The 16,849-nt window shown below is 41.3% G+C and overlaps 1 protein-coding gene and 1 long non-coding RNA gene across 6 annotated transcripts in view; one reads left to right on the plus strand and one right to left on the minus strand.

Annotated features, from left to right (window-relative positions):
• The window catches only part of LOC110366611, a 41,654-nt gene that overhangs the window by 5,301 nt on the left and 19,504 nt on the right, over positions 1–16,849 (minus strand). For 4 of the 5 annotated variants that reach the window (XR_004930632.1, XR_004930633.1, XR_004930631.1 and 1 more), the window contains one exon: positions 5,764–5,930. This is a non-coding gene — a long non-coding RNA (uncharacterized LOC110366611). The remainder of the gene's footprint in view (positions 1–5,763; positions 5,931–16,849) is intronic. The other variant, XR_004930634.1, reaches the window with a different exon arrangement.
• Positions 1,464–15,286, plus strand: LOC105940295 (myosin-7-like). Its single transcript, XM_036134924.1, has 37 exons — positions 1,464–1,925; positions 2,030–2,173; positions 2,292–2,448; positions 2,539–2,566; positions 2,659–2,767; positions 2,967–3,059; positions 3,136–3,199; positions 3,281–3,379; positions 3,473–3,576; positions 3,658–3,796; positions 3,911–4,029; positions 4,126–4,275; positions 4,361–4,531; positions 4,611–4,920; positions 5,556–5,635; positions 5,737–5,942; positions 6,373–6,496; positions 6,739–6,875; positions 7,306–7,561; positions 8,056–8,298; positions 8,378–8,554; positions 8,637–8,782; positions 8,863–8,953; positions 9,056–9,445; positions 11,222–11,348; positions 11,425–11,543; positions 11,625–11,821; positions 11,902–12,085; positions 12,156–12,321; positions 12,398–12,522; positions 12,615–12,923; positions 13,014–13,217; positions 13,310–13,606; positions 13,694–13,798; positions 13,890–13,985; positions 14,070–14,204; positions 15,155–15,286. Exons 1-37 carry the CDS (start codon positions 1,725–1,727, stop codon positions 15,173–15,175), a joined length of 5,823 nt encoding a protein of 1,940 aa, XP_035990817.1. The 5' UTR covers positions 1,464–1,724; the 3' UTR covers positions 15,176–15,286.

Genomic DNA, 16,849 nt, shown 5'->3' on the forward strand with positions numbered 1-16,849 from the left:
ACTCCTGAAGCACTATTTAATGTTTAGTATAATTGAATATAAGTTTGTTTTCAATTAGATTTAATAAGAGGGGGAGAGTAGCATCATTCAATACATTCATTTACACAAGGGCAACATGTATAACACTAAATAATAATAATGAAAATTCTCTTCACCAGGGAGAGCATTATTAGCGCAGTGCACCTGCTTCCTCACATCCATCATGGCATCAGAGAATGCAGTTCAACTTTACCGCCGCCCTCCAAAGCTGTCCTTCACCGTCACAGAGGAAAAATCTCCACAACAATTTCACAGGGTTATCTTTGTCCACAAGGCCAAAGGAGGAACAATGCCACGATGACACAAACAGACAAAAAGGTGTAGCCCTCGCCAGGCAGGACGGTGGTGGTGATAATTTAAAGTCTCTGACCTTAGGTTTCAACAGCAGCGGCAATTCTACATCGTCCGAGCAGCGACCTTAGATAGCCCCCCCTCCCCACTTCGCTAAAGTTTACTTTTCAGATTAGGAATCTTAACAGCGCTAACAAGTCCAAATCTTTTCCCCAAACAATGTGTCACGAACAAATTGGGCTTGATCTTGGTCATGAATCTTTCTTGTCAGTCATCCTTTTGGTTGAGATTTGAAACACAGCTGACTGATACTAAAATGAGAAAGAAGAGACTAACCATTGAGTTTCTTGCTGTTAGCTCATTTTCAGTTTTGTAAACATTACGTTATCTAAAAAGAGAGACCCGATACCATGTAACGTCTAATTTGTTTCCTCAAACAGAAATGTGCAAAACATATGAGGTGAAATAAAAAAGGAAGAAACGTACATTTGGATTTGAGGTTTAAGGTCTAAGAAGGTCAACAATGTCAGCATTCCCTTAAATTCTAAATAAAGTGACTTCTAATGATTATAAATGGTTAAATTTGGAGTCTCCTGATATCAACCCTGTCCCTGAACCCCACCTCTTGCCCTCCCCTTTCATTGTACCATGTATTGTCCTCGCCTTGTTTGTCACAAGGTTACAGCAACAAATAGCAGCAGTGTATCCTGCCCAATTAGGACAACGCTTTTTTAATGTGCAATCTTTCTCTGAATATTTATGCCATATTTGGTGGATCAACAGGGTTTATTTAAGGAGATACGGCTTCTCTCAGGCACGGCACCGAGTATTTTCTGTGATTACAAGTTGAGGCTAAAAGGTAAGGTAAACGTTTATACCATTGTTTAATGCAACTTAATTATTAACTTGGTTGAAACTTTAAATACATGCTGTGTCTTTAATCTGAGAGGAAAAATGGGGATTTCTAAAAGCAGAAATCTAATAATTTGTTGTTTTTTCATCTGGTTTGAGCAGCAGTTCTGACTGATCCTGCTCTTCTTTTGGAGATTAATTCACCCTAGGTAAAACAAACTGTTGTATAGTAAAAATATTGATAATAATATGATTGAATTATATTTTTTGGACATTTTACATGATTTAAACCTCAAGGTTATGCCTTATAAGCTTTTTAGAAGCAGCTTTTCTTGATTACTCCTCGGTTAAAAACTGCCAGAAATAAAACTGTTCTGACAACAATAAATGATTCAATGACTGAACAGTTTTAAAAAGCAATCTTGGCATATAAACATTCTTAAGACTGTCATAACAGAAATAAGTTGAAGTCATAAGTTGAAGTGATATTATAGCATTATTGGGACAATCTAAAGATGTTTACCTTCATACCAGGTTGAAACATGGGTGACGCTGCAATGAAGGAGTTCGGGGCTGCTGCTCCTTACCTGAGGAAATCAGATAAGGAGCGTCTGGAGGCGCAGACTCGTCTCTTTGACATGAAGAGGGAGTGCTTTGTACCTGACCCAGAGGTCGAGTATGTAAAAGCAACAATCCAAAGTCGCGATGGTGACAAAGTCATTGCTGAGACTGAATTTGGAAAGGCAAGTGAATTTATTTTCTGCTTGATAAATGCTTATGTTAGGAAAAAATAATCCACTGAGGTGTTTGGTTCAGTTTAGGTTTAAAACTACGTTTTTGTTAACAGACGGTCACGGTGAAGGAGTGCGATGTACATCCCCAGAACCCGCCAAAGTTTGATAAAATTGAAGACATGGCGATGTTCACCTTCCTCCACGAGCCGGCTGTGCTGTTTAACCTCAAAGAGCGTTATGCAGCATGGATGATCTACGTAAGAAAGCTCAACTTCAATCCACAACAAACCCTGTGATGAAATATAGTTTCTCACGCAGAAGCAGTAATGCCATGCATGACATTATCTGATCTCATTGCCACCTGTTTACCTGCAGACCTACTCCGGGCTGTTCTGTGTGACCGTCAACCCCTACAAGTGGCTGCCGGTCTACAACCAGGAGGTGGTCGTTGCCTACAGAGGAAAGAAGAGGAGTGAAGCTCCTCCTCACATCTTCTCCATCTCTGACAATGCCTACCAGTACATGCTGGCAGGTACAGAAATCACTGGGTGTTTATATGTTGTTCAAACATTTCTCATGCTGGTGTCGTTTTAACTAGTTTGCTAAAATCTGTTGATGACAGATCGAGAAAACCAGTCAATCCTCATCACGTAAGTCATGCTGCAAGCTAGAATCTTAGCTAATCTAAATATATTTAGTCATTAGATCATGGCCTGAAACATTTATTGCATCTTTCACTCAGTGGAGAATCTGGTGCTGGGAAGACTGTAAACACCAAGCGTGTCATTCAGTACTTTGCCAGCATTGCTGCTGTGCCCGGTGGGAAGAAAGATGCTGCGAGTGAAAAGAAGGTTTGCTTTGTAAAGAAGTAGATCTGAAATTTTACATTCCAATTTTAAGACTGATATCACTTGAGGTTACAAATCATTTCCAAAAGCTATTTATAAATATTTGCATTTTTCATGCATTTTTATGCAATGACATGCATGTCATTGAGAGCTTTTTGTTTAGTTTTAAATCTGCAATTGTGGTTTTGTTTGATGGCATCAGGGTACCCTGGAGGATCAAATCATTCAGGCTAACCCGGCTCTGGAGGCCTTTGGTAATGCCAAGACCATCAGGAATGACAACTCCTCCAGATTTGTGAGTGACTGTGAGTCAGGAAATAATCATTTCTGAGATAAAGCCATGGAACTGAGTAAGTTTCTGTTTCTTTTAGGGTAAATTCATCAGAATTCATTTTGACAATAGAGGAAAGCTCGCCTCTGCTGACATTGAAACCTGTACGTAACTAGTTGTATTTTACATACTTCAAAACAAGATTGGCTCATTCCTTTTGAATAATAGGTTGTTTTATTCAAAAGATCTTCTGGAAAAGTCACGTGTCACCTACCAGCTCAAAGCTGAGAGGGACTACCACATTTTCTACCAGATCTTGTCTCAGGCAAAGCCTGAACTTCTGGGTACGTGTACATAACGAATGCAAAAGAATTGGATTTTTGACAGTACAACGTTTCATGTTTCATAGTAAATTGAAATTAATTATGCAATTCTAGAAATGCTGCTCATCACCAACAACCCCTACGATTACGCCTTCATCTCCCAGGGAGAGACAACCGTAGCTTCCATCAATGACTCTGAAGAGCTGATGGCCACTGATGTGAGATGAGCATTTTCACGCACATTTTTGAAGCAACACTGAACGTCTACAAACACTCTGTTGGTAAAATGTCTTCAACAGGAAGCTTTTGATGTGCTGGGATTCACTCAAGAAGAAAAGAACAGCATGTATAAGCTCACTGGGTCTGTCATGCATCATGGCAACATGAAGTTTAAGCAGAAGCAGAGAGAGGAGCAAGCAGAGGCTGATGGTACCGAAGGTAAGACTTTTCTTTTTGTTAAATTGGTTTACAGCCACCGACAGGGGATGAGCTACCAGACACCAAATAATGATGCATATTAGTGATGTAACAAATGTCACTAATTCTCCAAAGATGCCGACAAAGTTGCATATCTGATGGGCCTGAACTCTGCTGACCTGATCAAAGGTCTGTGTCACCCCAGAGTCAAAGTAGGGAATGAGTGGGTCACCAAGGGACAAAATGTTGCCCAGGTAAAAACACACAAAGGACTTTAGGAGTCTATTTCGATTTAAATGCAATATATTGTTTAGTTTTAACAACATTTCTCACCCTTTTCTCTTTTTAAGGTGAACTACGCTATTGGTGCACTCTCCAAGGCAGTTTATGAGAAGATGTTCCTGTGGATGGTGATGAGAATTAATCAGTCTCTTGACACCAAGCAGCCACGCCAGTACTTCATCGGAGTGCTGGACATCGCTGGCTTTGAGATCTTTGATGTGAGTTTAGATAGGAGACAACGCATCCTTGCTGAGATTCTTTATGTTAAGAGTTCATGTTTAATTTCTCTCAATGTGTTTCCAGTTCAACACCTTCGAGCAGCTTTGCATCAACTTCACCAATGAGAAACTGCAACAGTTTTTCAACCACCACATGTTTGTGCTGGAGCAGGAAGAGTACAAGAAAGAGGGGATTGAATGGACTTTCATTGACTTTGGTATGGATCTGCAGGCCTGCATTGACCTGATTGAAAAGGTGAGACATCAGACTGCTAAATATATGGATTAAAGTGAATGGTCATTTGTGTTTTAAACCACTCCTGTTACCTTTCCAGCCCATGGGTATCATGTCCATCCTTGAAGAGGAGTGCATGTTTCCCAAAGCCTCTGATGCTACGTTTAAAGCCAAGCTTTATGACAACCACCTGGGAAAATCTGCCAACTTCCAGAAGCCTAGAGCTATCAAAGGAAAGCCAGAGGCTCATTTTGCGCTGGTTCACTATGCTGGAACTGTTGATTATAACATCAACAACTGGCTGGTGAAGAACAAGGACCCTCTGAATGAGACCGTTGTTGGGCTGTATCAGAAGTCCACACTAAAACTGCTTGCTGCGCTCTTTGCAAATTATGCTGGAGCTGATTCAGGTTTGTATTTAATCAGGGATGACTTACTCAGTTTAAAAGTATGCTAGTATTTTTCATGAGGGTATAGTATACAGAGATTTACAGATTTAGCATACGTGCAAGAGACTTTTTCATTCAATTATGTCAGTTTGCTCTATTTCGCTAGCTAAGATTCTGATGATTAATCAATATCAAATATCTGAACTTTCATGCATCATTCTTTCAGATGAACATAAATCATGGAAAGGTAACTAACTAATGTAACTAAGGAATTTTAATTCACATACTGACCCAAAATATCTGCATCTATGTAACAATTTGATTCATTTTCCTTCTTCTTTTTGATAAACTGTGAAAGTTGTGGCAAGCATTTAAAATCTGCAGGAGAGTGGCCAAAAAGACCAGAATTTGAGATTTAAATAATGGATGGATAGACAAAATAATTATACCACTTCATTTTTAAAACACTTAAGAAAGCAATATGGCAGCTTGAGCAAATTGTTGTACAAATTCCTCCATGTCTTTCATATTAATATGGAGACACTTTGACACAACAAAGAAACTTCAACAATGCCTGAGGTCTGCTGGGTCATTTGAAAATAACATAGCTATATATGATGTATTTTATTAAAAACTATTTTAATAACTTTTCTCAGTTCAGGAATCTGGAGGGAAAGGCAAAGGTGGAAGCAAAAAGAAAGGTTCTTCTTTTCAAACTGTATCTGCCTTGCACAGGGTAAGCTTACTGTAATTTTGAGGGTAGCAAAATATCTAAAAGACACAGTCTACTTAGATGTGAGACATTTGTTGACAACAGCAATACACTTGTGCTTTCAGGAGAACCTGAATAAGCTGATGACCAACCTGAGGTCCACCCATCCTCACTTTGTGCGCTGCATCATCCCCAACGAGACCAAGACTCCTGGGGCCATGGAGAACCCTCTGGTGATGCACCAGCTGCGCTGTAACGGTGTGCTGGAAGGCATCAGGATCTGTAGGAAAGGCTTCCCTAACAGGATCCTCTATGGAGACTTCAAGCAGAGGTTTGTTGTTGGTTAGAAATGAAATGTAGAAATACAACAACAATGAAAAATTACCACATTTGTAATGTTTGTTACAAACATTGCATTTTGGACACTATTTACATAACTGAAAACTCAAATGGGTAAGTTGATAACCAAGACACTAATCCACAGAAATACTTGTTTTTATAAAGTAGTGGGTGTTGCTTCAAAATAAAATCAATCAATCTAAAACCTTTACCCCAGCTTTAAACTTGTCAGTCTGAATCTGGCACTGAATTCTTTCATTACCTCTTTTTATACATTCTATTGTTGAATTTAAGGTCATTAAGTTAAACAATTTAGAACATGCATTGAATACAATGAAATACACTTCAGTGTACTCTTGGTAGTTTAAGTTCAACATTTATTCCAGACACATAACACAAGTTATCTTTTACCTTTATTAAAGATATCGGATCTTAAACCCAAGTGCCATACCTGATGGGCAGTTCATTGATAACAAGAAGGCTTCAGAGAAGCTCCTAGGTTCTTTAGATATTGATCATAACCAGTATAAACTGGGTCACACCAAGGTAAGTTAGTTAATGTTTATATATATATATATATATATATATATATATATATATATATATATATATATATATATTAACTGTGGCATTTCATTTATGAATAAACTTATTATTATGCAGGGAATTAGTTGTTCTTCTGTTTAAATGTGATAGGGATGGTTGAAATGAGCCACAACCGTACCAAAGCACATTCTCACACACGTCGTAAATAAAAGTTCTTTGATCTGTATGTTTGAATAAATTAGGTGTTCTTCAAAGCTGGGCTTCTTGGTTTGCTGGAGGAGATGAGAGATGACCGACTGGCTCTGATTATCACCAGGATCCAGGCAAGATCCAGAGGTGTTCTTGCAAGAATAGAATTCCAGAAAATTGTAGAACGCAGGTAACTTAAATATATGCGATGAAATCTCTTTAAATGAAAAATAATAAAAAAATGTCTTAAAAGATAACTTCTCATTGAATTTCAGTGGTCATTTAACCACTCGGGTGACTGTGGCTTGAGTAGTCGTCTGGCAATCAGAATGTTGTGGGTTCGATTCCAGCTTCCCTTTGCCACATGTCGATGTGCCCCTGGGCAAGGCACTTAACCCCAAGTTGCCTACCGAGCTGTGTCTTGGTGTATAAATGTGTGTGCGTTAGTGAGTGTGATTGGGTGAAGCGCTTTGGGTGGTCAGCATGACTGGAAAAGCGCTATATAAGTTCAGTCCATTTACTCAAGAAGTGCTATATAAGTTCAGTCTATTTACCATTTACATGAGGATTATAGTTTCACAGCTTTTCAAGAGTGTATTTATATAAGCTGTCATACACAGGGATGCACTACTTGTGATCCAGTGGAACATCCGTGCCTTCATGGGGGTTAAGAATTGGCCCTGGATGAAGCTGTACTTCAAGATCAAACCTCTGCTGAAATCAGCTGAGACTGAGAAGGAGATGGCCAACATGAAGGAGGAGTTTACCAAACTCAAGGAGGCGTATGCAAAATCTGAAGCCCGCAGAAAGGAACTAGAGGGGAAAATGGTCACTCTTCTCCAAGAGAAGAACGATCTGCACCTCCAAGTCCAGACCGTATGTTAAAACTGGTGGTGTCCTGATACCAGCGGCGAGTACTCATACTTGTACTTGTGAAAGCAACACAATACTCTCAACTGATACCAATCTTGTGCTTGATTTTCCTCTTGGGCTGAGCTGCACTGCAACTCAAATACTAGATGCCCGCCGTATACCAGGCAGTGGAGCTATACACCACATGGTTGTTTGCTGAGCCTCCAAAAGAAAAAAGAAGAGAGAACATAACTGAAGCTCTAACAAAATTCATTGTCCTTGACGATCAATTGTTTTCTTCAGTCAATGATATTAAATTATGTGTGATCTATAGGTACCAGTGTATTAAGTACCCAGTATCGGTGCTTGGAATCGGCAAGTATCTAAACTGAAGTACTTGTACTCGGTCTGGAAAAAACTGGTATCGGGACACCTCTAGTTAACACCATTACTTTTATTACCTTAGCCTAATTTATGTTAACTACATTGTATAATATGTTCGTATATTGTGATGAAAGGAGCAAGATAACCTGTCTGATGCTGAGGAACGATGTGAGGGACTGATCAAGAGTAAGATTCAACTGGAAGCAAAAATCAAAGAGCTGACAGAAAGACTTGAAGACGAGGAGGAGATGAATGCTGACCTGACCGGCAAGAAGAGAAAGCTGGAAGACGAGTGCTCTGAGCTGAAAAAGGATATTGATGACCTAGAGCTAACTCTGGCAAAAGTAGAGAAAGAGAAGCATGCTACTGAGAACAAGGTAAGACTATCCTCTAGACCAAAAATATGGCATGCTGTTAAATGCCTTTGACTCACACCAAAATCTCTCTGGGCTACAGGTGAAGAACCTGACAGAGGAAATGGCTGCTTTGGATGAAATTATCGCCAAGCTGACCAAGGAAAAGAAAGCTTTACAGGAAGCTCATCAACAAACCCTGGATGACCTGCAGAGTGAGGAGGACAAAGTCAACACTCTGACCAAGGCCAAGACGAAGCTGGAGCAGCAAGTGGATGATGTGAGATCTGTAACATTAAGTTCACTCTAACATGTACAAAGATTATTGGACTGGAAATTATCTTTTCCCTGCTTCTCTGAAGCTTGAAGGATCCTTAGAACAAGAGAAGAAAATACGAATGGACCTTGAGAGGGCAAAGCGAAAGCTTGAGGGAGACTTAAAGTTGGCCCAAGAAAGTATCATGGACTTGGAAAATGACAAGCAGCAACTGGAAGAGAGGCTGAAAAAGTAATAAGTCCTTATTAAAACCACTAGCATTATTTTAAGTAGGTATTGTTTTACACATTGATGCCTTTTTTCATTCACAGAAAAGATTTTGAAATAAGCCAACTCAATGGAAAGATAGAGGATGAACAAGCAATGAGTGCCCAGCTCCAGAAGAAACTGAAGGAGCTGCAGGTGAATATTCCCACAAGACAAACTATGAACAAGGACTGTACCCCTTTAAAAATACCATTAAAATATCAACATTCTGAGAGTTTTACTATCATCTTGTTATAGGCCCGCATTGAAGAGCTGGAGGAAGAGCTTGAAGCAGAAAGAGCTGCTCGAGCCAAGGTGGAGAAGCAGAGAGCGGACTTGGCCAGAGAGCTGGAGGAGATCAGTGAGAGGCTGGAGGAGGCTGGAGGAGCCACGGCCGCCCAGATCGAGATGAACAAGAAGAGGGAGGCCGAGTTCCAGAAACTCCGCAGAGATCTGGAAGAGTCCACCCTGCAGCACGAAGCCACCACTGCCACACTCAGGAAGAAACAAGCCGACACTGTTGCTGACCTGGGAGAGCAGATCGACAACCTGCAGAGAGTCAAGCAGAAGCTGGAGAAGGAGAAGAGCGAGCTCAAACTGGAGCTTGATGATGTGGTCTCCAATATGGAACATATTGTCAAGGCTAAGGTAAATTACTTTCATGCATGGCATCTTTCTTGTTGATGGAAAACTCATTAGCATCTCATGTAAATCTTACTGCGTGTGTAAGTGACTCCGAGGCCCATGTTGTCTGGAGCTTCAGCTCCTGGTAGGGTCTCCCATGGCAAATTGGCCTTGGGATAGGGGTCAGACTAAGAACAATTTTAAGATCTCGATGAATAGGCAAAACACAATAGAAGGTGAACCTTGTCTGGATTAGAGAGACTGTGGCACACGCCTGGAGCCCGGCCTGTGGTGGAGTTCCTGGTGGTAGAGCCTTGGCCCCTGGGGCTACAGGAGGCCCCCTCTATATGGATCCACCAACTACAGAGAGCAACATCAATATTGGATGCATTGCAAGTTGAGTGACAGGTGAGGGCGGGGGCCTTGGCATGCTAATCCCTGGTGGTATAAACTGGCTTTAGGGATGTGGAATGTCACCTCACTGATGGGTAAGGAGCCAGAGCTGTTGTGTAAGTTTGAATGGTACCAGATAGAAATAGTTGGACTCACCTCAACACACAGCTTGGGCTCTGGAGCCCAGCTCCTAGAGAGGGGCTGGAATCTCTCATACTCTGGAGTTACTCAATGTGAGAGGCTTCAGGCCAGGGTGGTACAAGTACAAGCCCCTTGCTGAGCATGTTGAGTTTTCCCCAGTAAGCGAGATGGTCACCTCCCTGTGACTTCAATTTGGACGAGGGAAAGTTCTGACTTTTGTCTGTGCCTTTGTACCAAACAACAGTTCAGATAACCTGGCCTTCCTGGAGTCTCTGGATGGTGTCCTCTGGGATTCAGTATCCCAGAGGACACCATCCTCTTGGCAACTTCAATGCCGATGGGGGCAATGACGGTGTTACCTGGAGGGTTGTAATCAGGAGGAAATGTCTACTTGATCTGAAACCGAGTGGTGGTTTGTTGTGGGACTTCTATGCATGGCACAGAATGTCCATAACAAACACCATGTTCAAGCACATGGTGGCCCATAAGTGTACTTGGTATCAGGCCACCTTAGGCCAAAGATCAATGATTGATTTTGTAATCATATCATCAGACCTGCAGTGATACATCTTGGACACTCGGGTGAAGAGAGAGGAAGAGTCAACCAATCAATCAAACCTGGTAGTGAGTTGGATTCAGTGGCAGGGGAGGCTGCCAGACAGACCTGGTAAACTCAAACGAGTGTTGAGGTAAACTTGGGAATGTCTGCCTGCATAACCTATGATCCTCAGTTTACACCTCCAGGAAAATATCTCTCATCTCCTAAGGGCAGTTGGGGACATGGAATTGGAATGGACCATATTCAGCACTTCCATTGCTGATGCAGCTTCCAGGAGCTTGTTGTCAGTGCCTGTCATGGCAGCAACCAGAAGACCGGCTGGTGGACACCAGTGGGGATGGAAGCCATCGAGCTGAAGAAGGAGGCCTTTAGGGTTTGGTTGTCCTTTGGGATTCTTGAAGCAACTTCTGATCAGGATGCTCCCTGGGTGCCTTCCTTTGGGTTTTTTTGAGGCATATCCCACTGGGAGAAACCCAGAACTCGCTGGAGGGACTATATATCTGATCTGGTCTGTAATGCTTTCGGGTCCCCCAGAATAAGCTGGGGGGTGTTGCTGGGGTAAGGGATGTCTGGGTTTCTCTCCCGGACCTGCTGTCCCCGTGATTCGATCTCAGATAAGCAGAAGACATTGGATGGATGGATGGATGGATGGATGAATGAATGGAGTGTGTAAAGGGTATTATATACAAGTATTTTTGCTTTTTCAGAACAATCTGGAGAAAATGTGTCGGTCTCTTGAGGATCAGTTGAATGAGTATAAAACCAAATCAGAAGAGGGACAGCGTACCATCAATGACTTCACCATGCAGAAAGCTAAGCTTCAAACTGAGAATGGTATGATCTTCAACTTCTTGAACACCACATATTACCTTACGCAAATCCTAATCTAAATGTTAAATTTACAAATCAGGTGAACTTATAAGACAGCTTGAGGAAAAGGATTCCCTGGTGTCTCAACTCACCAGAGGAAAACAGTCTTACACGCAACAAACTGAAGACCTTAAAAGACAACTGGAAGAGGAAATTAAGGTAAATGGTAATAGTGAGAGTACATTAAATATAGTTTCCTTATTGATAGCTGTAAATAAATGATGTTTGCTTTCTTTCCAGGCCAAGAATGCATTAGCCCATGCTGTGCAGTCTTCTCGCCATGACTGTGACCTCCTCAGGGAGCAGTATGAGGAGGAGCAGGAGGCCAAGGCTGAACTGCAGCGCAGCATGTCCAAGGCCAACTCGGAGGTGGCTCAGTGGAGAACCAAGTACGAAACTGATGCCATCCAGAGGACTGAGGAACTGGAGGAAGCTAAGTGAGCAAAGCACATTTGAATCTGAGTGACTCTGCAAAGCTTGCAGCAGCAGATATCGAATCAAGCCTTCCATCATACAGGAAGAAGCTGGCTCAGCGTCTGCAGGAAGCTGAGGAGGCTGTTGAAGCAGTGAATGCTAAGTGCTCCTCTCTGGAGAAGACCAAACACAGACTGCAGAATGAGATCGAAGATCTCATGGTGGATGTGGAGAGGTCTAATGCTGCTGCTGCCGCTCTGGACAAGAAGCAAAGGAACTTTGACAAGGTTGAAATGACAGCCGTATGAATTTACCACATTTACTGAGTAGATGACTAAAATTTGCACCATTTTCTAGGTCTTGTCAGAGTGGAAGCAGAAGTATGAAGAGTCTCAGTCAGAGCTGGAGAGCTCTCAGAAAGAAGCCAGATCTCTGAGCACTGAGCTCTTCAAACTTAAAAACTCCTATGAAGAGTCTCTTGAACATCTGGAGACCATGAAGAGGGAGAATAAGAACTTACAAGGTCAGATATTTAAAACCCCATGTGTGACGTTTAGTTCCGTAGTAATATGAACATATTGTTCCAATTATGTTTTCAGAGGAAATATCTGATCTCACTGAACAAATTGGTGAGGGAGGAAAGAATATTCATGAGCTTGAGAAGATACGGAAGCAGCTGGAACAAGAAAAGTCTGAGATACAGACCGCTCTAGAGGAAGCAGAGGTATACTGCATAGTAAAACCTTTTCTAAAAATTTAAATATTTTAGTGTTTGGTGAGGAAATACATTTCATACAAGTTAACATATTTCTACAGGCCTCCCTGGAACATGAGGAAGGCAAGATTCTCAGAGTCCAGCTTGAACTAAACCAAATAAAAGCTGAATTTGAGCGCAAGCTGTCTGAGAAAGATGAAGAGATGGAGCAAGTCAAGAGAAACCAACAACGAATGGTGGATACTCTCCAGAGCTCCCTTGAGTCTGAAACTCGCAGCAGGAACGAAGCCCTGCGCCTGAAAAAGAAGATGGAGGGAGACCTCAATGAGATGGAGATCCAGCTTAGCCAAGCCAACAGGCAGGCGGCGGAGGCCCAGAAACAACTCAAGTCTGTTCATGCACATCTTAAGGTCAGACAGAAATAGAAAAAACAACTGTGACGTGGCTTTTATAAACACATGTAACTGATTAAAAAGTAAAACTTTGCCATTGATTCAAAGGATTCACAACTCCAACTTGATGACTCTCTCCGAGCCAACGATGATATGAAAGAGAACATGGCCATCATTGAGAGACGCAACAACCTGCTTCAGGCTGAGCTGGAGGAACTGAGGGCTGCTTTGGAGCAAACCGAACGAAGCCGCAAACTTGCTGAGCAAGAGCTGCTAGATGTCAGCGAGAGGGTGCAGCTACTGCACTCTCAGGTAAGTCTACATCTAAAAGGCAACAATAGCTCACATAAGAAATAACGCACCTCTTCTCACAATCTCAGATGTCTCATTTTAAAATCGTGTAGAACACCAGCCTGATAAACCAGAAGAAGAAGCTGGAGGGGGATTCAGTCCAGCTTCAGACTGAAGTGGAGGAGGCCGTGCAGGAATGCAGGAACGCTGAAGAGAAGGCCAAGAAGGCCATCACTGATGCTGCCATGATGGCAGAGGAGCTGAAGAAAGAGCAGGACACCAGCGCCCACCTGGAGCGCATGAAGAAGAACATGGAGCAAACCATCAAAGATCTGCAGCACCGTCTGGATGAGGCTGAACAGATCGCCATGAAAGGGGGCAAGAAACAGATCCAGAAGCTTGAAGCCAGGGTGAGTAAAGGAAGGCATTTCTGTTTGCATGTTTTCTGAATCTAAACAAGCATGATGCTGAATGACTTTGGCTGTGGCATCCTGCAGGTCAGGGAACTTGAAAATGAGGTGGAAAGTGAGCAGAAAAAGGCCAGCGATGCAATAAAAGGAATAAGAAAGTATGAGAGACGTATCAAGGAACTTACCTATCAGGTAACCATTAACCTAGAACACAACCTCGTTGGTTTTAAAACTATATCTTAACGCGTATATGTTTTCCCCCCCTTTTTTTTACTACATCTAGACGGAAGAAGACCGTAAAAACCTGGCCCGTCTCCAAGATTTGGTGGACAAGTTGCAGCTTAAAGTGAAATCCTATAAAAAGTCAACAGAAGTGGCTGTGAGTATAGCTCTTTTAAACCAGCATCATTACATAACATATTTATTCTCAATATGCAACACATATTGCATGCTTATTTGACAGGAGGAACAGGCCAACAACAACCTTACCAAGTTCCGCAAGCTACAACATGAATTGGACGAGGCTGAAGAGAGAGCCGATATCGCAGAGTCTCAAGTCAACAAGTTACGAGCCAAGAGCCGTGATGTGGGGTCAAAGGTTTGTATGTAGAGGAACACTAAAAATACATATTTTTAAATATATCTTTAAATATGCCCAGTGTATTAAAAATATTTTCATGTTCAAACCCAAAAAATAAAAGTGGCTAAAACTTGGACCTTGACAATCCCTCGTTCAAATAATGAATAATCAAAGAATTCTACAACAACAATACCTGATTTTACATCTTTATGATTGTTTCTATCTCCCAAGACAAATATTGTGCAATTATAATTAGCAACCATTCTAAAATCTATTTGGATTCTAGGATAGCATTTTCAGACCCACATGTGTGTGTGTTTTTTTATATTAAACATAATACTCTATATATAGTTACATGTGATGCATACATCAACCCCAGAACAAAAGCAGCTCTTGAAGCAACATCTGGAGACAACAGCTAGGCAGTTAAACTCGAAGGCAATTAGGTATCCTAAAAGGACAACGAACCGACGGATACTGGCAATTAACAATAGATAAACACAGATACAAATTACCATTATGAAGAGTTAACTACAAAGCCATGATCTTAGTAACAAAGGCAATTGGTGGCCAAAGATTAAAAGGTGTTTGTGAGCCAGCAGGCCTTACAAACCTGTTTCAGTTACATCAGTCAATTAGGGAGGAGTGGGCCAAAATGACATCAAATTATTGAGCAGCCTATGGTAGGATACCTAAAATATCAAGTCATACAGTTTAAAGGCAATTCTACCAAATGCTAAGTAATTGTATATACAATTCTGAATTTGAACAAAGTAAAAAGAAAATCTCTACACAAATACCCTTGTTCATTACTATTTCATTCAGCAAATAATTAAAATAAATAAAAATATTTTTTGAGGAAGAAAGTGTATAGCATAGTGTGTATAAATATCTGGTTTCAACTGCAAGTGGCCCGTCATGGTTGACAGAAAATTTTACTTAATACTGTGTTTTCTCTTTTCTTCTAGAAAGGACTTGATGAAGAATGAAGATTTGCCAAAGAATGACAACGTTTCTGAGGCACCTATTGCTGATTTATACATTAGTGCCTCCCTAAGCATGCTGTTGTTGAGTAGAATAAATTGCATGTGCATCTAAAACGGCCTCTTGACTTTTTTTTTGCCAAATACTTTGGTTGGTTTAAATAAGTAAATAGTTCAATTTAAGACAATTATGACCGAATTAAAGTAAATAAATAAATTTCACTGGATAAACTGAACTGTAGAACATTACTGTGCCATTAGTGCATTGCATGTCACATACACCACAGCAAATTACTGCAATAACCTGAACACGTTCATCTATTTTTTTCAAATGCATTTACACTGGATTACTGTTATTATCGTATCAGGTTTTTCTTGCACAAGTAAGGTAGAAGAGACCTATTCTAATTTAAACCCATCATCAAAGTTCTATTGCATTTTATTCATGGAAAAAAGTCTAATTTGTTGGCTCAACCCACAAAATCAGAATTGTTGTGTCATAGTTTGGGTTTTATGTTAGTTCTGTTTTGCACTTTGCTTTATTTTCCTCAGTTCACTTTCCATTAATCAGTCAGCTCAGTTCACATCGCAGCCACCAGCCACTACCCTATCAGTTTGTTTGTCACTCCCCTTGTGAATAGTCACCAGCCAATCAGTTCGGTTAATTTTCAGTCACCATCCTTCCTTTGATTATTTTCACCTGTCACTTGTAATTCTCACTCTGCTCCGTTCACCTGTTCACCTCCTTATTTAAACCATCCTCATCCCTTAGTACTCTGCCAGATCATTACGAGCCTTTCGGTGAGTCTTATCCACCGTTCTTTGTTCTTATTGCCCTGTTGATTCCGACCCGATTTGCCTCCGGATATCTCAGCCAGCCTGACCCGCATATACCTGTTTTTCCCGCCTGATTCTGACTGCTACCTGTGTTTCCTGACCCAAGTCTGTTCCTGGACTATCTGAGCTTGCCTGACCCTTGTCTGTTTACCTTGCCTGATTGTGTACCGAACCGGACCAGCTACCTGACCACCAAGCCTGCCTGTTCTCGTCTAGTCTGTATGCCTGCCCGTGTATCAAACCTGGATCTGTTTCCCGACTCTGAGCCCGGATTCTGCTCTTGACTGTCCTGCACTTTGGATTACCCGGTTTTTGTCTTAGGAATGTTTTTTGATCACGAACTCTGCTCATCAACTGCCTGCCTGTTTATCACGGTTCTTACCCACGATCTGTTCTAAAATAAACCTCCTTAAATATATCTTGTCTGGCTGAATACAGAGTCCTCTGTCCCCGTTTCTTGACAGTTGTGGTTATAGAGTCAATCTCTGGTTTGCACTTTAAACTAAGAATTGCCACTATGAGGGCTTTTGTTTAAAGTACACCTTACATATTAAAATGGCTTGTGGCTTTACATTTTAGGAGGTAGAATTTGCCTCATCTGTTGTAACAGCAACTCATAGGTCTGCTGAACAGAAAAAATGCTGGGTGTAGCAAGCTGTTTGGAAAATCACTATTTTCTGTATATTTATTGGCCAAAACGCACTGAAGACTTTAAAATATATGACCTGAACTGAATCAGATTGAAGTAAAATGAAAAGAAAATCAATTGTACTACACACAAACACACACACACACACACACACACACACACACACACACACACACACACACACACACACACAC

Source organism: Fundulus heteroclitus, unplaced genomic scaffold (assembly GCF_011125445.2).
Source record: "Fundulus heteroclitus isolate FHET01 unplaced genomic scaffold, MU-UCD_Fhet_4.1 scaffold_94, whole genome shotgun sequence".
NCBI classification, from domain to species: domain Eukaryota; kingdom Metazoa; phylum Chordata; class Actinopteri; order Cyprinodontiformes; family Fundulidae; genus Fundulus; species Fundulus heteroclitus.